Source organism: Bombyx mandarina, chromosome 11 (assembly GCF_030267445.1).
Source record: "Bombyx mandarina strain Sakado chromosome 11, ASM3026744v2".
Classification (NCBI taxonomy): Eukaryota; Metazoa; Arthropoda; class Insecta; order Lepidoptera; family Bombycidae; genus Bombyx; species Bombyx mandarina.
Genome location: NC_143218.1, coordinates 4739820 through 4762004, shown reverse-complemented (window position 1 = coordinate 4762004; position 22185 = coordinate 4739820). Strand labels below are relative to the sequence as shown.

General features: G+C 38.8%; 1 protein-coding gene across 1 annotated transcript in view; it reads right to left on the bottom strand.

Moving 5' to 3' along the window:
* Positions 1-19734, bottom strand: part of LOC114242802 (uncharacterized) — a 37497-nt gene extending 17763 nt beyond the window's left edge. Inside the window, exons 1-18 of the mRNA XM_089731456.1 lie at positions 19333-19734; positions 18670-18780; positions 18115-18139; positions 17642-17665; positions 16378-16422; positions 15851-15895; positions 15154-15198; positions 13078-13098; positions 11956-12021; positions 11065-11229; positions 9619-9675; positions 8877-8927; positions 7336-7380; positions 6557-6577; positions 5471-5515; positions 2127-5104; positions 1138-1168; positions 523-546 (exon numbers count right to left, since the gene is read on the bottom strand). Coding sequence (XP_089587582.1) covers positions 523-546; positions 1138-1168; positions 2127-5104; positions 5471-5515; positions 6557-6577; positions 7336-7380; positions 8877-8927; positions 9619-9675; positions 11065-11229; positions 11956-12021; positions 13078-13098; positions 15154-15198; positions 15851-15895; positions 16378-16422; positions 17642-17665; positions 18115-18139; positions 18670-18780; positions 19333-19368 — 3835 coding nt within the window. The 5' untranslated portion in view covers positions 19369-19734. The remainder of the gene's footprint in view (positions 1-522; positions 547-1137; positions 1169-2126; positions 5105-5470; positions 5516-6556; positions 6578-7335; positions 7381-8876; positions 8928-9618; positions 9676-11064; positions 11230-11955; positions 12022-13077; positions 13099-15153; positions 15199-15850; positions 15896-16377; positions 16423-17641; positions 17666-18114; positions 18140-18669; positions 18781-19332) is intronic.
* Between the last annotated feature and the right edge of the window lie 2451 nt (positions 19735-22185).

The following is a 22185-nucleotide window of genomic DNA, read 5'->3' as shown; positions in this document are numbered from 1 at the left end:
TTTATAAAGAATGAGAGTATTACTAATAATCTGAATTTTGAATGATAAAACTTCGTTTATATTTGTGTACAGAGTAAAAATAATTTTTTTTAACTGAATTTGTTAGAGATTGAGCTGCATTTGTTATAACATGAAAATACTAAAGCGTGTCCAACTAACTAAACAAGATGGCGCCATAGTTAATCCATTTTACTACATTTTAAGGCGTTTAGCTGCCTTTGATTTTATAGGCCTCATGTATTCTATGAGTTTATTAAAATTAAACAATCTATTTTAGTTCATCGGTTGGTTGGTCGTTGAAAGCACGACTACCCCGTACCCGACATCGGCAGTTTGGCACACTAACTATTCACTAGACAATCTAGGCAATTTCATTAATTCAGGAGTTTTTTCAATCATTCATTTTGTCACAACACTATTTTTATTTCATCAACAACTGACAACACAGTTAACGTCAATTGACTTCGTCTAATAAAAAATACGACTATAGATTAAGATATACAATTAAATAACTAAACTTACTTGTGATTCCTCGCGCGAATACGCCTGCGGACAATCATACGATTGATTAAAATGAACATACTTGAAACTGTATAAGAGACCAGTGTGCTTAGTGCGAGTTTTTTAACGTTCTCGAGAGCGTAAAAATTAACTCATTTGTAGGTAATTGTAACAGCGCCCCTAGCGGCAAACGTAAGCAAACGTTCCAATTCCATATTCTTTTGTTTGTTAATTTATGTTATAATTCTTTAGCTCTATCTTTAGATATAGATTCATCCTCAGTATCTTTGGATTCGTCTTTCCCAAAGGCTCACAGTCCACCTGCTAAGTGCTTACCGGAGCCCATAGACATCTATAACGTTAATGCCGCCCCTTACCTTGGGATATGAGTTCTAAGATTTCAGTATAGTTACAACGGCTACCCCACCCTTCAAACCGAAACGCATTACTGCTTCACGGCAGAAATAGACAGGGTAGTGATACCATAAGTAAGTACCATAAGTAATGTCTGCAAAGAACATGAAGATATATCCTCTTCGCACTTCCAGAAATAATATGCCATAAGCACAAATCAAATTGATAGTGATGTTAAGTTTTATCTCCTATGCATAAAAGGAAAAAAAAATAAAAACTTACCAAATGGCGCGAGGGGACTGAATTGCTTTATCTGAAAAGACCGTAGAAAATTAGCTGGCGTAATTATTACGAGATGTCATACGGAAATGGAAAATACCGTGGAGGGGAGCTAATGCCAGAGCAGAGTAGCACGTGCCAAATAAAAATCTCTGGAGACGTAACTGTGGATGAACGCAGCGGATCTAGGTAGTATAGAAAAACTCTGCTCTGGTAAAAATGAGGTGAAGGGATAATCTAGAACGATTCTTAAGTATAAAATACACAGAGGACTCTTCGCTGTGGGGAGTAGCAAAATGGATTGTACCTCACGAGCATTTGCTGACAACTCCACAAAAGCTTTAGTGTATTAGTTATGTGTATTTAAAAGAAGATATTTGGTAATCGCTTTTCGCTCTGTCTACAAAAGTGCGTTTATAAGTATAATACATTTCGGTAAGTCTGGCTTAGTTTGACTTTTTGAAGCCCCATTTTTGTTGATAAACACTCAAGTTTGATAGCCCCCCTCAATACTAGGATCCGGAGACCATAAACTTTCGTTGTAAGAACATTTCGAAATAGTCTTTAAGGGTTAATTATCCCGAAAATCCCAGTTTCGATGCAGATAAAGACCTGGTTAAGGAAGCGTTGGTAGTAGTCTATACCAAGCGGTACATGGCATCCATTATCGAACACTGTGAAAGAAAGTCACATGTGGTCGCGATCCTCAGCAGTAAGGGAATGATGAAGAAGAAGAAAAGCCTGGTATGGTCGGACGGCTGGTGGCGCAGAAAGATTATTCAGTGGAGACCAGTCACGCGCAGTGCGGGACAGTTACCAGAAGAACCAGCCACGTAATGAGAATCGCTAGGTCACTTTGGATGTAGAATGGCAACGGACCGGCCGCGCTGGAGACCGATTGAAGAGGCCTACGTTCAATAATGGACAGCTGATGAGTGGCTGATATGATGATGACGATGAAAGGCCTCAAAAACAAAAGCATACTGACATACCTTAGTGAAATCAACTTTTTCGTAATTCGTGTATTTGTTCCTTCGAGATGGCGCGTTTATAATGATTGGGTTCTCGCTGATGATGACTTTCCGATTTCCTTTATTGCTGTTGTCGACCGATCTATGAGTTACGTACGATATAAGCTTTTCTGTAACTGACTTTTCGTCGTTTTCGTATTTATGTTTTGTTACTTCAGTGGACTTTTGTTTATTCCCTGTGTTATCTTTTGTTACAATGGTATCTTCGTTATGATATTTAGTTGTTTCTGTAGTTTCGCTGTGCTTGTCAATTTCTTGGTCGGGTTTGCTTTCAATCGCAGTGTCATGTTTATGATGACTGTGTTTATGTTTTGTTACTTCGATCGGTGTTAGTTTAGTCTCCTTTGTTACAGTGCTTCCTTCAGAATGTTCTTTTGTTGTTTCTGTAGTTTCACTGTGTTTTTCGATTTCTTGGATGGGTTTGCTTTCAATCACAATATCATGTTTATTTTTATGATGGCTGTGTTTATGTTCTGTTATTTCGGTAGGTGTTGGTTTAGTCTCCTTTGTTACAGTGCTTCCTTCAGAATGTTCTTTTCGTGTTTCTGTAGATTCACTGTGCTTTTCGACTACTTGGACTGGTTTACTTTCAATCACAGTGTCATGTTTATGATGGCTGTGTTTATTTTTTTTTACTTCGGTAGGTGTTGGTTTAGTTTCCTTTGTTACTCTTCTTTCTTCAGAATGTTCTTTTCGTGTTTCTGTAGTTTCACTGTGCTGTTCGACTTCTTGGACTGGTTTACTTTCAGTCACAGTGTCATGTTTATGTTTATGATGGCTGTGTTTATGTTTTGTTACTTCGGTAGGTGTTGGTTTAGTCTCCTTTGTTACAGTGCTAACTTCAGAATGCTCTTTTGTTTTTTCTGTAGTTTCACTGTGTTTTTCGATTTCTTGGATGGGTTTACTTTCAATCATAGTATCATGTTTATGTTTATGATAGCTGCGTGTATGTTTTGTTACTTCGGTAGGTTTTGGTTTAGTCTCCTTTGTTATAATGTTTCCTTCAGAATGTTCTTTTGTTGTTTCTGTAGTTTCACTGTGTTTTTCGATTTCTTGGATGGGTTTACTTTTAATCACAATATCATGTTTATGTTTATGATGGCTGTGTTTATGTTTTGTTATTTCGGTAGGTGTTGGTTTAGTCTCCTTTGTTACAGTGCTTTCTTCAGATTGTTTTTTTGTTGATTCTGTAGTTTCACTGTGTTTTTCGATTTCTTGGATGGGTTTACTTTCAATCACAGTGTCATGTTTATGTTTATGATGGCTGTGTTTATGTTTTGTTATTTCGGTAGGTGTTGGTTTAGTCTCCTTTGTTACAGTGCTTTCTTCAGATCGTTCTTTTGTTGTTTCTGTAGTTTCACTGTGTTTTTCGATTTCTTGGATGGGTTTACTTTCAATCACAATATCATGTTTATGTTTATGATGGCTGTGTTTATGTTTTGTTATTTCGGTAGGTGTTGGTTTAGTCTCCTTTGTTACTGTGCTTTCTTCAGAATGTTCTTTTCGTGTTTCTTTAGTTTCACTGTGCTTTTCGACTTCTTGGACTGGTTTACTTTCAATCACAGTGTCATGTTTATGTTTATGATGGCTGTGTTTATGTTTTGTTACTTCGGTAGAAGTTGGTTTATTCTCTTTTGTTACGACAACAACTTTTGATTGTTCATTAGGATCATCATCATATTCGTCACTCTTTATACCTGTTGTCGCAGTATTATCTTTTTTCTGTTGGCTATCAACGATAATTGTTTCGTCTTGCTGGCTTACAGAATCTTTACCGTCATCAATGTCTTTTTCTGATGAGGTTCCACTCCGATGGTTCTTGTGTTGGAATTGCTCGTTTTGTTCGCTAACGGAGACAGTTTTTGTTTTTGCCACATCAACATTATCTGTTTTTGTTACAGCCGTATGCGTCGTCTTAAATATTTCATTGTCTTTCTTCGTTTTAGGTAAGAACCACGAGAGGAAAGTTTCTAGACCGGATCCGGAATAAACATCATTAGTGCTTGTAGCTTTACTATCTCTTTCATTTGTGGTTCCGGTCTTTTCGTCGGAACTAGCTTCGGTTGTTGTGTCGTCCTCTTTGGATTTAGATGTGCTTCCGGATGGAGCCGTCTCGTGAGCAACACCGTCTTGTTGTCCTGTTGCATCAGAAACAAGATAATGTTTTTCTATATTACTATAATGGCTGTGCTCCGATTTCTGTTTGGAGTTTTCAACAATGACTGTTGGAGATTTAAGAGCGGCACCGCTTTTGTTATCCTCAGAAACGACCGTTTTGGTGAACGTTTTTTGGGATCGATGATCCTCTTTGTAGTCAGAGTCGGAAAACTCCTTAACTTTACCGTCACTATTATCACCATCAGAGATTTTGTCTTTTTGCGCTTTAATATAGTTCCAAGTGTATTTATTGTTAAATGAGGGATCATCAGAGTTAGCCACTTCATCAATAAAGGTTTCGACTACACGTTGATTATCATCGTTGTCAGCGCTGCCTTTTCGTTTACCACCACCAGTGATGGTGTCAGTTGCTTGTGAATCATTAACAATGAAGCCTCCAGATCTGTCGGTATTTTCGTTTGCAGCATCACCATTATCATCTAAAACTGTATCTTCGTAGCCCGCATCGTTGACGTACCACGATTCATCGTTCGCTCTTGCGTAGTCAAGTGGAATGACGGATTTGTCGTCATCGATTTCCTCGTCGGAGGAGAACAGTCTTATTATTTCTTCATCTAGATCGCTGAAGTCGTCATCGTCATTGTCGGCGTCCGTGTAGACTATAACAGTTTCGGCACCACTCTGCCGAGGAGCTGGCTTGTCATTGTCGTTGAGGTCATCGATTTCGGTGTAACCGCTGTCGCACGACTTCAGAACACCGAAATTGAAGCATTTCGTGCTCTTAATCGCTTCTTTGATGTCCTCGAGTTGTGTTGTGATTTCTGTAATACAAAACAATATTATGAGCTTTGTCGATTAATTAATTATCGTCGCGTCATGGCCTAATGGATAAGCCACATACGTATACATATAGATTAAAGATGAAACAGTTAAATGCTTTTCATACGTCAGTCACAGGTTTCACAGGTCACACACAGGTTTGGTAATATTAGGTTACAACAGGTTGTTATTTGGTAATATTATTTTGATTATTTTCAGCGGACAGCAAAAGAATCGTAACTAACAATCAGATCGTATTTAAGCAGAAGCGAACGCGTTAGTGTATTTATATGAATTTAATTCTTCTGCTGTCAGTGATTAAGGTCGATCTTCGATGAAACGAATAGAATGGTTATAATAATTCTTACCGATTCCGTACTCCTGACTGACGTCGAAGAAGAAATGCCGGAAACCTGCCAGAGAAACGCACCGTTTGTATTAAGCTGTTATTGATATGTGAATGTCAATACGATGTCACATAAATAATATATGCATGTCATAATCGAGGGTAAAAAGGCTATTTGGTTTAAGCGAAATTTCGCTTAACACGTTGACTGCGAGACTTTTTGAAGGATTTTTAGCAAGTACGTATGAGGTTTTTCCGAGGTAAGATTAGACTTATTTAACGTACGAGACCTGATAGGCCTCAAAAATGTTTTCGAATTTACCCATACCTATAGGAATGTGGACTTGTCGTCTTAACGCACCAAGCGAAAAGTTTTGAGTGCGGCATCAGGGAATAGTCGCGTGTGGGGCTTTTAAGTCGCATAACGCAGTCAACGTGTTAACACGCCATATTTATCTTTGTAATTAAGGGTGCGTATCGTTTTGGTATTATCATCAACAGTTCGATGTTTTTAATTGAACTTCAATTGAGTTTACTTCATTCGAATAGATGAAGAAGTTTTTTTGTTATGATATCTTTTCTAAATTTTAACCCTTTGACTGTTATATAGGTCAACTGTGCCCTAATCGGCGCATTGAAGTAATTACGTCAATTTCTGCTACTAGCGCCTGGATTGCCTAACTCTTTACCTTCTTTTGTTTGTTAATGTATATTCTAGTCATTTAGGTCTCTTAGAAGAACATTCATTCTCAGTATTCTTCACAAGAGGACCTACTCTGTGAGTCCGCACGGGTAAGTACCACCGCCCCGCCTATTTCTGCCGTGAAGCAGTAATGCGTTTCGGTTTGAAGGGTGGGGCAGCCGTTGTAACTATACTTGAGACCTTAGAACTTGTATCTCAAGGTGGGTGGCGCATTTACGTTGTGGATGTCTATGGGCTCCAGTAACCACTTAACAACAGGTGGGCTGTGAGCTCGTCCACTCATATAAAAAAAATAAAAAAAAACTTTTCTACTTATAATTGAGGTGACATTTATCATGTATCTTTTTATTTATACCTACCTACAGTTAATTAAAGAAATAAATAAACCAAAGAGAGAAAACTTACCATCAACGATTTGTGTTCCCACTGAAAACAAACGAACATTATTAGTACATATAATGTGTATAATATACCGACGGGTGAAAGATTATTTGAGTTAAGCGACATTTTTATATATTTAGTGCCATTTTGTTCCCCCTTTCCCCTATAGTGACGCCCAGCTCGCACGCATTAGACACTTTTATCCCCTCTGAATCCAGATAGCTCTTTATAGAACGTTTGAATACGTCCCCCTCCTGAAAGTTCATGTCCACTTCCGGATACATATCTCCCTCAAGTCTCGCCATTGTTGGTCCCACGCTGCATCCAACGGACCACGATCCTCTGCAGGCTTTCAGGCCACTACGGGCGGCCCACTCACGCTCCCCCCTCTCGTAACCATTAGGACCCCAGTGACAACTAGTTCTGTGAGCCTGCCCCCCGCTCACGTAAGTAGGGGGGGTAACCCAATCATTGACATACCCACGCTCCCCCCACTCGTAAGCATTAGGACCCCACTGACAACTAGTTCTGCGAGCCTGTCCCCCGCTTATGTAAGTAAGGGGGTAATCCAATCATTGACACACCCACGCTACCCCCACTCGTAAATATTAGGACCCCACTGACAACTAGTTCTGCGAGCCTGCCCCCCGCTCATGTAAGTAAGGGGGTAATCCAATCATTGACGTACCCACGCTCCCCCCCTCGTAAACATTAGGACCCCATTGACAACTAGATCTGCAAGCCTGCCCCTCATGTAAGTAAGTGGGTAACCCAATCGTTGACATTGCCAATTGAATACTCACAGCCGACGCGATAGCTCTCTGCCAGGACCGCGGCTGTCTTTATCACTGTCAATTTAAAACAAAAAAGATCATGTTATTAAAGACCGTTACACAGTAAGAGCTTTTTATTCGTGGGGTATATGCTCTGTGAATATGCCGTGAATACAGAGATACGTGAATGCGGAATGGTAATTTACATATCGAGGGGTGAAAGGGTGGTTGGTTTGAGCGACATTTTTGCAATTTTACAGGAGAATTAAACTTAAAGAAGATAATTACATTTAAAGTTTAAGCATTTGGAAAACATATCATAACAAAAACAATTCTTCGGCTACATATTTCAATGTAGTAATCTTAATTAGTAAGTTAAGTTCAATTAAAAACATCAAATTTGTTAATACAATTTCCAAATAAAATGAATCTTTAGTTACAAAGATAAATGTCGCGTTTTAAGTGAAATGTCGCTTAAAGCATATATATATAGCCTTTCAACCCTCTCTCTATATACGGAATTATAGGGGATACGTTCCGTACGTGACAAAATCAAAACATACTTTAGGCGTAGTTGTAATAAGGTTTATTTTACTTTTTTATTAGTCCATTTGACGACGCGCTTTCAAAGGATATTGGACTACTTTTTATCAATGTAAATAGTGAAAATGCAAAAGAGGAAGCGCGCATAAGGAGCTTCTACTGAATTCTAGTTCTTAATTTAGTGTAATCATACATGCATCGGTTTGAATATTTAGGTAAGGTAGTCTTGGACCCGTTTGAGGCTAGTACAGCCACGGTACAATCTAGACTTGACCTCATGTCTCAAGGAGTTGTCCATGGGCCAGAAAAGTCGTTGTTGAACGACTGCAAGAAAACACAGAGTTTCCCATTTCGTTGATTTGTTTTTAAGTGTACTAGTGGTCCCCCTAGGAGTCGAAATTCGACTATAATTAATTGAAATTATAAGTTTCAACATTATCGTGGTTCTATTGTCAAAGACTAATAGACTTCTATAATCACAGATTTCGCCAAAACTACACTTTAGAAAAATATTAATAGAGACAAACGATATTAATCTATTCTCAATTTGACTACAGACCTTAAACAATAACAATAATTGACAATAAACAAATAGTATGCATGCGTGTTGTGTCAAATACATGGTAGTGTGTGTAATGTTTTTATTTTATTGATTTAATGAATTTCTCATGCATAATAAAAAATATTAACATTGGGCACTCGTTCTCTATATTGTATTGAAGTGGAAAATTTGTGGTTTCATAGCCCCCCGTCCGGGCAATTTTTGTAAAAAGGGGTACAAAGTTTTTGCTTCACGTAATAAGATATACATGTAAGATCGGTGAGAACGGAACGTATAAAACAATGTGGAAGGGAAAGTTAAGATGTGAGTGAGAGAAAACGGTAGGAAAGGGAAAAGAGAATGACAGACAAGGAAGATGGCGAAGACGATTTAATGAGCAAGGCGTAAAAAAGTAAAATAAGTTAAAAAAAAGTAAATTTCGACTACTGGGGGACCACTAGTTTATATAAATTAACACAATACTCACATTGAGCCAAACCAATTCCGAATTCATTTAGACTCCAGCTGCTTGGGTCGCCTGTGAAGAAATATATGACAATAGTCAGTGCTAGCAATGGTCTGTGAATGTTGCTAAATGTATGGAATGCAGGCAGGATGGAAAAGTAAAACGGAGATGACCAGTCTATGTCAAATAACTCCTCAAAGCTATACTGTTGTCACCAAATCACCACATGCACGACTTTGGTCTCTACCTTAACTTTGTACCCTAGTAGTATTATCTTTATCCTCAACACTAGTCCTATTTTTCTCTTACTAAGTAATGTGTATTCTCCTATTTGTCCCCTAGATTTTACACCTATAAATGGGGGAGAATGCTGCAACACTGCTGGCAAAAAGCAAACCGGTCCTTTGGAAGTCAAGTGCTGTATCAATATAGTTATAGCTTCATGGATGTGTGACCCAGGAGAATCTGGCCATCTCTTCCCGTAGCAGTTGTAAGATGACTAAAGGACTACCTGAAGACAATGGGCAGCAGCACTCTGAGTTGCAGCATAGTGCGATTACGTATAGTGAATCCGTTCTTGTGAGGACCATCGTCGTATTTCTGGAGAGTACTCGCGCGTTCCGGTTCAAAGGCCTCATATCTCGAGGCGAGGTTTACGGCGTGAGACCTGATGGTTTCTTAATACGATAGGCTTGTCCTCGTCTGCCCATTCACTGATATATTAGAATTATCCCTTCCGAAGTTAATTTCTTACTTTACTTACGTTTGAAAATCTCCAATAGTTCTTTGACCGCTTTGATGATTATGCGGGGTCTTCCTTCTGCAAGAAGACACTCGCGTTAAAAATACCGACATATACCGACCTATGGAGGAACATAAATCGAAGTAAATTAGGCCTCACACACGGTGAACGAACGGTCTGTTGAAGGTTGTAGGAATTGGCTGGATGCAAACAGCGGGGGACCGAGACTCGTGGTCAGGCTTCGGGGAGGCCAGAAGTGGACGTTAGTGGGTTAAAAGATATATGGGACATATCGCGAACTGATATAAAAATGGTGTTAAAAGCCCACCAAATAACACTGTTCAGGATGTCCGTCGAAAACAAACATAAAGAGATGGGTGTGCAACTTGGTGCACGTGGTGTAAGAAGTGAAACTTCTTTTGCGGTGTGCAGTATTGCGGTTTTCTTCATTTTTCATTCTTAAATCAAAATTTTCTTGTTATGGGTTGCTGTGTATAAGGGAAACGACCTAAAGGCCTAAAGGATCGTCGTGGCCTAAAGGATAAGATGTCCGGTGCATTCGTATCGAGCGATGCACTGGTGTTCGAATCTCGCTGGCGGGTACCAATTTTTCTAATGAAATACATACTCAACAAATGTTCACGATTGACTTCCATGGTGAAGGAATAACATCGTGCAATAAAAATCAAACCCGCAAAGTTATAATTCGCGTAATTACTGGTGGTAGGACCTCTTGTGAGTCCGCACGGGTAGGTACCACCGCCCCGCCTATTTCTGCCGTGAAGCAGTAATGCGTTTCGGTTTGAAGGGTGGGGCAGCCGTTTTGACTATACTGAGACCTTAGAACTATATCTCAAGGTGTGTGGCGCATTTACGTTGTAGATGTCTATGGGCTCCAGTAACCACTTAACACCAGGTGTCTTTTCTCTCTAGCCGTAACGAATCTGTCGGGAGTTCAATTTTACTTTCAACGCGCCTAAAGAAGTTTCACTTCAATAAACACGAATCGTTTGTTTTCGTCATCAGAACCAAAACTACTATTGAGGTTTAATATTGCATTTATCATCTTCTGAAACGCGAGATTATATTATCATAAATTGCATCTTCAATTAATAGAAAAAAAAAATGTACTATTGCCCTTATTTGGTTTCCGCGTACTGCCGTATAGCTCTATGAATTAAGATTACGTTTATATATATATATACATATATATATATACCTTTATTTAATTTCTTCTGTGCGTGTGTCCTGTGCGTCTGAACTCCTCCTAAACGGCTGGACCGATTTGAATGAATTTTTTTGTGTGCGTTTGGGTGACGTCCCGGATGGTCTAGATTCACAAATCAGCCCGGCAGATGGCACTACAGTCGGTATCTAGGCTATATAACTATACGGCAAAAAACGGCTGGATCGATTTGAGTGAATTTTTGTGTCAAAGGACAACGTCTGTCGGGTCGGCTAGTTTACCTGTGAAGTTCCCGCTGTTTTCAATTAGACTCGTTATTTTGCTGAAGTAATCCGAGTCCAGACCGCAGCCAGTCAAGTAAGATGAGACATCGTCGTATTCTCCCTCATAATACTCCCAGCCCCATTCCACGCCGTAGTCCTTCTTGCAAATGTCAAGATCCAAATCTGTGGATGTTGTTTGCGATTTTGACGGGAAATTAGTGAAATAAATAAAATGAAATAACAATATGTGAAGAAAGTGAAATAATAAGAAATAATAATAAAAGTGATTTTTTTTCGTTTTTTTTAAGTGCGAAGCTCCTAGGTTGTTTACCTGAAAAGGTTTTTTTTTGTCTATTCGTGTTAACACATCATTAACGCTTTGAGGTCCAATTTCCACACGCATTAGACGTATAGTCTTAAGAGCGCAAAGGGTTAATTTTTCAAATAAACATTGACCAAAATTGTCGAGTTATCTTTCCTTAGTCATGTAGGAAATGGATTATTAGGCGATGTTTTTCAAGGCCTCCATGATTTTTCTTTGGTGAGCGGTCAAGGTAAGGCTCGTCTTGTGAAACGTCTAGCATCAAGTGGCTAGCGAGCTCATCACAACGCGCAGCACACAATCCTTGAGACGTGAGGTCGAAACCTCATGTGTACTGTATTATGCAACGAAAACATACGTAAATATTAACGAATTGTCTTTAAAAAATCCATTCGAAATCACACAATACAAGATCCTTTGTCAAGGAAATTCGAATATAGTGTTAGTGTGTGAATGCGATGCGATATTTGTATAAGAATATATATAAAATCAGCTCTATAGCTATTTGGTTAAAGTTAAATTTAATTTATAATCACGACAACACGTTAATAAAGAACATCTGTGTAAATAGCGCTCGAATAAATTACCTTTGGCCAGTTGTTTTAGGGCTCCGCCGGGGAGGCAGGCGTGGCCTCGTCCGAGAGCGAGGAAAACTGGAAAAATTTAGCGTGAAAACTATGAAAAAAGCACGCGACTGATCTAGATCACACTAGATAACAGTAGCACCATCTAGCGGTGTTTTAACTAACTATATAATCTTAATGTATGTACATTGTTGACATTGCCTTTGATTTTGAACTATCCATGTTATTATATTGACAAAGTATAGAGAATTTCTTCTACAAGCTTCTCATAAATAGGTAATTGGTAATTGAATTCCAAAAATGACATGGATTAATTAGTGAAATTATTATAACGAGGGTTAAAATGCTATTAGGTTTAAGCGACATTTTTGCAACCAATAAAGAATGTTTCAAAATCGAGGTTTTTTTTCCTTTTGAGAGCTTCTGTTGCGTGCGCTTCAGAAACTGTTACAGTTTCGCTAAAATAATGTATGACAGAATTGTTCGCCTTTAAAAAATCTAAAAAAAAGCATATAGTCTATATGTTAAGGTTGGCTCACTATAATGTTTTTTTATGCTAACCAAATTTGTTCTAAAATAAAGCATTATTTGTGAACTATTCCACGCGGACGAAGTCGCGGGCAAAAGCTAGTGGTGCTATAATTAGTTTAGCTAGAACGGAAATTACATTTTTTTTATTGCCCTAGTAGGCAGACGAGCATACGGCCCACCTGATGGTGATTAGCGTCGCCCATGGACTTCAGCAATGCCAGGGGCAGAGCCAAGCCGCTGCCTACCGTTGAGTACTCTCCACAAGCCTCGTTTGAAGAAGGACATGTCATAGCGCTCGGGAAACACCGTGGAGGGGAGCTCATTCCATAGCCGGATGGTACGTGGTGAATTACTTAACAACATCGAATGTGTCTCCGCGTTTTTTAAAGTTAGCATAATCGTAAAAGATAGTAAAAGTCATGCTGAGTAAAGCGAGCCAATTTTACATAAATGAAATACCTATCGGATTCATTTTAGGCAGTGTCAACAATAAACATGTGTTCCGCAAAATGTGTTTGCCAAACCAAATTTACGTATTTCTGGTAAATTGAATTTGTATAATATATTCAAACAAAACATTGATAAACGACTTACGTCTCGCGACAGCTGTGCCAACTGGAAAGAAATAAATTAAACTTTGACGTGTACACAAAGATTATTCGATATTAAAACTAACACTGTTAATATCGGTGCTTAGAAAGAAAAAAAAGATGTGTGGTGTCGTGGGACACCAGATATGAACAAAGTTCCTTATTATAAAAATATTAATTTTAAGTTCTATTCGAGGTATAAAGAAAATAAAACTGGAGGTTTCGCAACAGCCCACGGTCATTCGGTAACGTGCGAACTTATTGTGGTACACTTCATTCACGGTTGTTTGCATAAGAATTAGTGTATTGTGCAAACGAATGCTCTGAGATCGTGGTCAATGAATGATAAAAAAATATGTTATTTTTTGTATGTTATTACAAAGTTAAGTCGTACAATGTGTGCATTACTAATTTGTACGTTATTACAAAGTTAAGTCGTACAGTGTGTGCATTACTAATAAAAATCTGACATTACGCACGTTTTTCCCGGTTTGGGTACTCCTCCGCATCGTCCATAAGGAACTTCGTTCCAAAATTTATTACATACATTGAAGTCTTATGAAAAGGCCACTAACGCCATCTACTTTGTTTTTATTGACTTATTTCTCGAAGTTGATCAGATTAGATTTTTAAAGTTTTCACAATATGTATACACATAAATGTATCTATTTAGTTTAACAAAATGAAATAAAACGACTTTGAACAAAAAAAAATACTTTTCCAAGTTAATTTTGGAGGGAAAACTTTTCTATTGCATTGATTGGAGAGACGAGCTGGAAATTTCAACTTTTATTGAAATAATGTTTGTCCTACGCTTCAAGCCATAACACAATTAACTAGAAACAGTTATTCCGAATAGAAATAAGATTCCACACAGAACAGCTTTCGCGTATATCATTACGAGTTAGCATCGTCCTCAGATGTGAGCCCCGTGAGCTCACACTTACTCGTCAGGCTACGCTGGCATTGCCCTCTAGGTTAGGACCATATGTTGCGTTGTGGTAAATGATAGTTGATTGTGTTTATTGGTTTTGATATATTTATTAGTCATCATCAGCCTTTATCTGCCCACTGCTGGACATAGGCATGTCCTTATGTGACAATTAAATATATATGAATATACGAAATATGAAATCGATGCGTCGCCCTTAGGTAGGAAAAAAGACCTCGCTCTGTTTAAAACTGCTATATTCATATCATTTCCACTTCCTGCACTAGCGCTATTTCGGTGAGTCTTCCAACAATAGCTCGCTGTTTACAGGCGGACACTTTATCAATCTATCACCATATAGAAGGTGTTGCTTCTTAGCTCTACCCTCCAACCACTACCTCGTGTAATAATAGAGTCATTGAAAAAAACTATCAGCCCCGCTCATCTATACTAATATATAAATCTACAGTGTTTTTACGGGTACTCCCTTATAACTACTGAACCATGCATCCGATTGACTTGGTATCCATGTAGAAAATACATGTACTTGATGAATAGGCTAATATTTATATGAGAGTTGAACTCCCTAATAATAATGACAATAAATAATAATCTTATATCTTATACCTTTAAACGAACTATTCTTGTGTATATATATATATATATATGATCTGAATCTCGAAAACGGCTCCAACGATTTTTATAAAATTTAGTAAACAGGGAATTTCGGGGGCGATAAATCGATCTAGCTACAATTTATTTTCAGAAAATGTTGTTTTATTCATGTTTTTAATAATCAACTTTATCGATAATCAACTTTATGACTCTTCCCGACATCTATTGGCGAATAATAATACAATTTTTCATAATTGAGAGCAACTAACTGCTTTAGAGACACAATAACACTAAAGTTAGCAGATGGCGTTGTTAAACCACCCGAAGCCACTTAAAAATGTCTAAACGATCTTGGAATTTATCTTGAAAATTTATCAATATGTAATTCGTATTTAAATATAATTTCTAAAAAACACAATTTATCGGTCATCGTCTAGTGTTAATTTTAAATGCCCAGCGAAGCGGGCGAGTATGGCTAGTTTTTCTATAAAATTTATTCTATTCGCCGGTACAATTGTTAATAAACACACTTACGTTCTGGAATCCACTCCTCAATGGTGTCGGAGACGACTTTAGCAACTGAAAAGAGGAAGTTGATTAAAACAGACGAAGATTAAAAGAAAAGGACAATATATCTAAAGATCCATGAAGAGTAAAATTGTTATTTTTTAATATATTGCTTAGATGGGTGGAAAATCTCACGACTACCTGGTGTTAAGTGCTTACCGGGGGCATAGACATCGACAACTTAAAAGTCACCAGACACCTTGGGATAAGAGTTCTAAAGTCTCAGTTTTACAGTAAAGCGGCTACCCTTCAAACCGAAGCGCATTACTGCTTCACGGCAGAAATAGGCAGGGTGGTGGGACCTACCCGCGCGGACTTACAAGAGGTCCTGCCAGTAATTATGCAAATAATAATTTTGCGAATTTCATTTTAAATTACACGATTTTATTCCTTCACCGTGGAAGTCAATCGTGAACATATGTCATGTACGTATTTCATTACAAAAATTGGTACCCGCCTGCGGGATTCGAACACCGTTACATCGCTAGGTACGAATGCACCGGACGTCTTATCCTTTAGGCTGTGACTACTGTTTTTAAATTGCGTCATCGAAATTAAAAGCTCTTGTTTTGTACATAATTTTCCTATTACTCTGTACTATGTCTTCTTTTCTGTGTGTACATAAATAAATAAATAAATAAAAGCTATTTATTAACAAACTTACTCAAGTAAATTCCGTGGAATGCTTCGTTTAAGTTAGTTGCTGCTTCTGTAGAACAAATAAAAATATTAGATAATTTGTTATGTTCACAAATTACATTAACAAAACGTTGTTTTGAAGGTCTTTGTGAGGAATAAGGGTGACACTCTCGAAAAGGTACTCATTAATGGCAAAGATGGGAAGAGTTCCATGCGCTGGTCTGATCGAATTTAGACGACATTGGACTCCAGCATCAGTGTCGCTATTCCACCACGCAGAGGACAACAGATTGCCCCGTAAAATTGACGACTCTCAGACTTTTACAGCCTACTGAGTTTCTCGCCGAATATTCTCAGTGAGTCGCGGTTCCGATCCGGTAGTAGATTCTGCGAAGAACTGCCCTTGCTGGGGTCAATGTTAGCAATACTCCGGTTTGAGCCCCGTGAGCTCACCTACACGTCAAGGAGAAGCTGAAATAGCCTCTCAAGGCTATCAGCATAGGTAGGGAAAAAAAACGGAGGAGAAGTTAACGAATCGAACGATTGACTCACTCAATTCCGATATTTCCTTTAATATCCTGTGTGAGGTTTTGTGATCTGAAATAACGAAATAAAAAAATAAATAGCTTAATTTGTTAGAGAGAATTCGCTTTGGACTCAATTATTTAAAATTTTCTTTTCGACGCGACTTCGTTGGTGGCTTAGAATTATTTTGTGGTGAATAAACAGGGACTGGGTAAATATCGAGAGGTGAAAGACTATTTATTTGATTTAAGCAACATTACAAGAGAGCCATTTCAAGTTTAAACATTTGGAAAATATGTCATAACAAAAAAACTTCTTCAGCTATTGGAATGAGGTAAACTAACCAAATAAAATGCACCTTTAATTACACAAATAAATGTCGCTTAAACCAAATTATTATCGAAGGACGTCGTCAAACTTCCGCTGTTAAGTGATTTTCGGAGTCATTGGACAGCAGCAGTGAAACTAGACAAAAGCCGCATCAACCATGTATACACAGAGAACCTGGCGCGCAATGGAAATCGATTTAGCATGGACTGCCGAGTGGCATTAATGGTTTGCATCAGACCTTCGCGATAACGCAGCCTGTGACTTATCTTCTTGCGTTGGTCCATGAGCCACACTGACAAATAATCAGGCGGATATTAGTCTTCCGAGTTACGTTGTAAAGATCATGTTAATAGAGATTTATTATTGTACCACATGTGACTTACACATTTCTCTTACCCTAAAAGGGAAGATATATTATTATAAGACCTTAATAAGGCCTACCGTCTTGTATGAATCCGCTTTCTGGACGACTAAAGTGGCGGGTGAAAGGCGATTGCATGCAGAAGAGATGCTAATGATGCGATGGATGTGTGGAGTAACGAGAATGGATAGAATACTGAATTAATATGTTAGAGGAAGTCTGAAAGTGGCACCTGTGACAGAGAAGCTGAGAAGTACGCGTTTGGGATGGTATGGACATGTGATGAGACGAAATGAGAATGAGGTTGGTAAGAGAGTGTTAACTATGAATATGGAAGGATATAGAGGAAGAGGTAGACCTAAGAAATGGATGGATTGCGTGAAAGACTATATGGGTAAGAGGGGAGAATAAGCGAAGTAATGGTATATGATAGAAGAGTGTTGAAGGAGAAAACATGTTGCGCCGACCCCAGGTGACTGGGAGAAGGGCAGGAGAATGATGATCTTGATGAGAGATTTATTATCGCAATCTCATATTTTTAGATGCTCCTTTAGGTATCATAAGAACATTACGCCCCCGGAATATAAATTAAACAATTACCCGAGAAAGCTGAAGCGAATAAACCTGGGGAAGAAAATAAAAAAATGTTATTAAGTACTCGCCAATCGAGATGATTTTGTGTGTTAAATAAAAATAGCAGAGATTCGATATTGAAAGCTTGTCGCGCAATGAACACGGATGTCTTCGAAAGAATTTTTAACCGAATCTTATTAACTTTAACTGAACTTACTTAGTCCGCACTGGTAGGTATCACCACCCCGCCTATTTCTGCCGTGAAGCAGTAATGCGTTTCGGTTTGAAGGGTGGGGCGGCTGTTGTAACAATACTGAGACCTTTTATATAGATAGATTAATGTTGTTTGTCTTTAATGTTATTTGTCTACAGTGTAGTTTTGGCGAAATCTGTGATTATAGAAATATAATAGTCTTTGACAATAGAACCATAATAATGTTCAAACTTATAATTTCAGTAAATTATAGTCGAATTACTGAAAAAACTCTATGTACACTCACCGTACGATGAGAACGGTCCATGACTCTGAAATCAGAACGAGTATACTGATTATAACAAACAATTCAGCGGCTGTCAAACTTCAGACGTGTGAAAACGCCAGTTATTCTAAGCCCGCGCGAGTAGGTACCACAGCCGCGAAAAAGACGTGTTTTGTCTGAAGTTTGGGTCAAATCTTATACGATTGAGACTCCAACCTCAAGCCTCAATTCAAACCAATTTAAATTCAATTAAATGCAAACCAATATATTAAAAAAAAAAATCGTGCAAATTGAAAATGGCTAATGACTAACACATGGATAAAGGTTGTCCCACAATAAAAAGGGACAGATAACCAGGAGGGAGGTTTTAGTCCGTAGGTCACTGAGACACTTCCTCAGTGGAGTCGGGCATGCCCATTGGCCCGGGCCCTTGGGTATCCATGAGGAATTCCTCGCGCCCACCCGTAAAAAAAAACCTCAAGCCTCAAGGTGCACTCGTTGATCCTTGTACGCAATATGAGACAAATAAAAAAAACACTTAACCCACTTGGCGATCTAAGCTTAGGAATGAATTACCTTTGTTAAAAGAGCTTTCTCGACCTTCGAATGCTTCTCGACTTTGTGGGAAGAATGCGAATGTTCATGGTGGTTCTTCTTTGAGGTCGAAGTAGATGATACCACGACCATCTGTGTAACGAAATTGTTTTCCAAGCATTATGATGATACTTAAATTTTTTAAGGGATTTCTAAGTCAAATGACTTTGTTGACTGCCATTGCTAATGTCCATGGGCGATGGCAACGGTTATCACAAGCTTTTGATTACGGCGCTAACCTTAGAACATACGGTACAAACACACAGAGAGAGCGGTCGTCACGTAGATTGAGAGATGATTACTTCAGTGCGCCGCGTTGGGCACCGGTGCTAAATTAAGTGGGAATCTAAAATGCTGTCCTCAATAGAGTCAAGCAGTATTACTGGTGGCAGGACCTCTTGTGAGTCCGTACGGGTAGGTACCACCACCGCGCCTATTTCTGCTCTGAAGCAGTAATACGTTTCGGTTTGAAGGGTGGGGCAGCCGTTGTAGCTATCCTGAGACCTTAGAATTTATATCTCAAGGTAAGTGGCGGCATTTACGTTGTAGATGTCTATGGGCTCCGGTAACTGCTTAACACCAGGTTTGCCGTGAGCTCGTGAGCAATAAAAAAAACTATTCAGGTTATAACCAAACGAAACTTACCAAAATAAATAGCACCAAATACTTTGTCCAATCCATTTCCTCTAGCACCAACCTCGTACACAAAAATTGAATTGAATAAGCCCCGACCGAACTATATCAGTTTATATATGTATAACGTTATATGTCAGCGGTGTTTGCGCAAGTGCTCCATAATACGAACCGTAATATGAAATAACATAACATATCTATGTGATTCTTAAAGCTAAAATACACACACTTAAATAGCAAATCGAAGGGACAATTAACTTTTAAACGCCGCTTCTATTGTTGTTGCAAAACCTGAGAATTTGTATTTTTATTGCATAGATGGGTGGACGAGCTCCACAGCCCACCTGGTGTTATGTGGTTACCGTAGCCCATAGACATCTATAACGTAAATGCCGCCACCCACCTTGAGATACTAGTTCTAAGGTCTCAGTATAGTTAAAACGGCTGCCCCACCCTTCAAACCGAAACGCATTACTGCTTCACGGCAGATATAGGCAGGGTGGTGGTACCTACCCGTGCGGACTCACAAGAGGTCCTACTACCAGTAAATTCGGTATGTGGTTCCGCGCTAAGAATGCTCGTATATCTTAAATCTTGGAACCAGATGAGTCCTTATAAGTAAGTTACTTCCAATACTATATAAATAAATGGAAACAACTGGGAACAAATCCCGCTAAGTTATCCGGTCACAAATTAGGATTCCCTGTGTTATGGGCACCAGAGCCTGACACATACATACTTAAGGACTTTTAAATCTATATACCGGCGCAAGCTTGTTATTTATTTAACTAATATTAGAGTTTCCTCAATGTTAAAATTGTGGGTTAACTGTTATAAGTCCAACGTAAGTCAACAATTGCTTAAGGTGGTATTCAGGAAAATTAATGAACAAACCACCACCCCCATTGATCTATTATAAATACGAGTTACTTTTCTCGCACAACACATTCCGACTCGAGCAGCCGAACGGTGCGGAGCTCGCTGTTGTAATTGTTGTTGTACACTTGAAATTCAATAAAAGGAAAAGTAAGCTTAAGTAAGTTTGGTTGGAAAAGTAAGTTTAAATTACTGTCAATATAGAAGGCAATAACAATAATAATTATAAAGAGAATGGCATCAGCGACGTCATCATTTTAAAAACACCATGAAATCACTGACGTATATATAGATAATGAACACTCAAACAAAGAGCAAACAATTCTGCTCATCACACAATGTTTTCTCAATGTGGGAATAAGATTCACCATTGACTACAAGAAGACTCAGAAGAAGACTGTCTCAAGATCTACTCAATCTAGATAGATTGAGATGAACATGCCAATGGATATTTTACAAGCACCATCTATGAAATTGTTTTATCTCAAAACCACGGCTGCATGTCTAAAAACAGCTAACTGTATAGAAGAAACAAATAAAAAGCTATTTGTGCGATTTAATTTCGTTCTTAAACTAAATATTTATTGATTTAACAGCGGCACCCTCATCGAAAGAGACAGAAAGAGATAGGGAAAGATCGTGCGAGTCAAAGTGATATGTTAGGTCAGTGTGCTTAGTGCGAGTTTTTTAACGTTCTCGATAGCGTAAAAGTTAGTTCATATTTGTATGGAATGAGATCGTTCGCGTACGTTTGCCGCTAGGGGCGCTGTTCCAACTGCATACAAACTTGGGTTAACTTTTACTCTATCGAGAATGTTAAGAAACTCGCACTAAGCACACAGAACTCTCAGTATCGAGGAATATGACGCAGGGAGGAGAAAGATCTAAGAGCAACAGGTATAATGTGTAATTTAGAAACGTATATATAGTATAGGCAATTTTTTTCTCTACCAATCCTAGTAGCCTCGAGGGATTATTCTAGATTCACAGAACTAGTAAGTGAGCTCGCGGGGCTTAAACCTGACGTTGTTGCTAACACAAACCCTAACAAGAGCCGTGCTTCGCGGAATCTACCACCGGATCGGAAACGTGACCCACTGAGAAGATCCGGCGAGAAACTCAGTGGGCTGTGTCTATGGGTTAATTTACTCTACCACCGGATCGGAAATGTAACCCACTGAGAAGATCCGGCGAGAAACTCAGTGGGCTGTTTCTATGGGTTAATTCACTCGTCGAGCCCTTTGTCGCAAGCGACGTGTTCGACGAGGACGGTGATCGGTGCTTGAGGTACCTAAAAGCACCGTCAATGGATCGGGCGGATCCGTAATGACGTGTTTAGGGCTAAGACGCCCGATTTGCGCATACCGTGAGAGACAATGGATGTTCAAATCCAACAGAAATATTTTAATTTTTCCAAATAAATTCCATGTCTGTCTTACCCCGTGATATATGTAAGCGGAGTAAAATGTCCCTTTGCAACAAGGTTTTTATTTTTTTATTGCTTATATGGGTGGACGAGCTCACAGCTCACCTGGTGTTAAGTGGTTACCAGAACCCATAGACATCTACAACGTAAATGCAGCCACCAACCTTGAGATATGAGTTCTAACGCATTACTGCTTCACGGCAGAAATAGGCAGGGTGGTGGTACCTACAAGTGCGGACTCACAAGAGGTCCTACCACCATTAATTACGCAAATTATAATTTTTCGGGTTTGATTTTTATTCAGCGATGTTATTCTTCACCGTGAAAGTCAATCGTGAAGATTTCTTAAGTACGTATTTCATTAGAAAAATTGCTACTCGCCTGCGGGGTTCGAACACCGTTGCATCGCTACATACGAATGCACCGGACGTCTTATCCTTTAGGCCACGACGACTTCACGACTTCAGGAGTCCACACGGGTAGGTACCACCGCCCTGTCTATTTCTACCGTGAAGCTGCAATTTCAGTTTGAAAGGCATACTTGAGACCTTAGAACTTATATC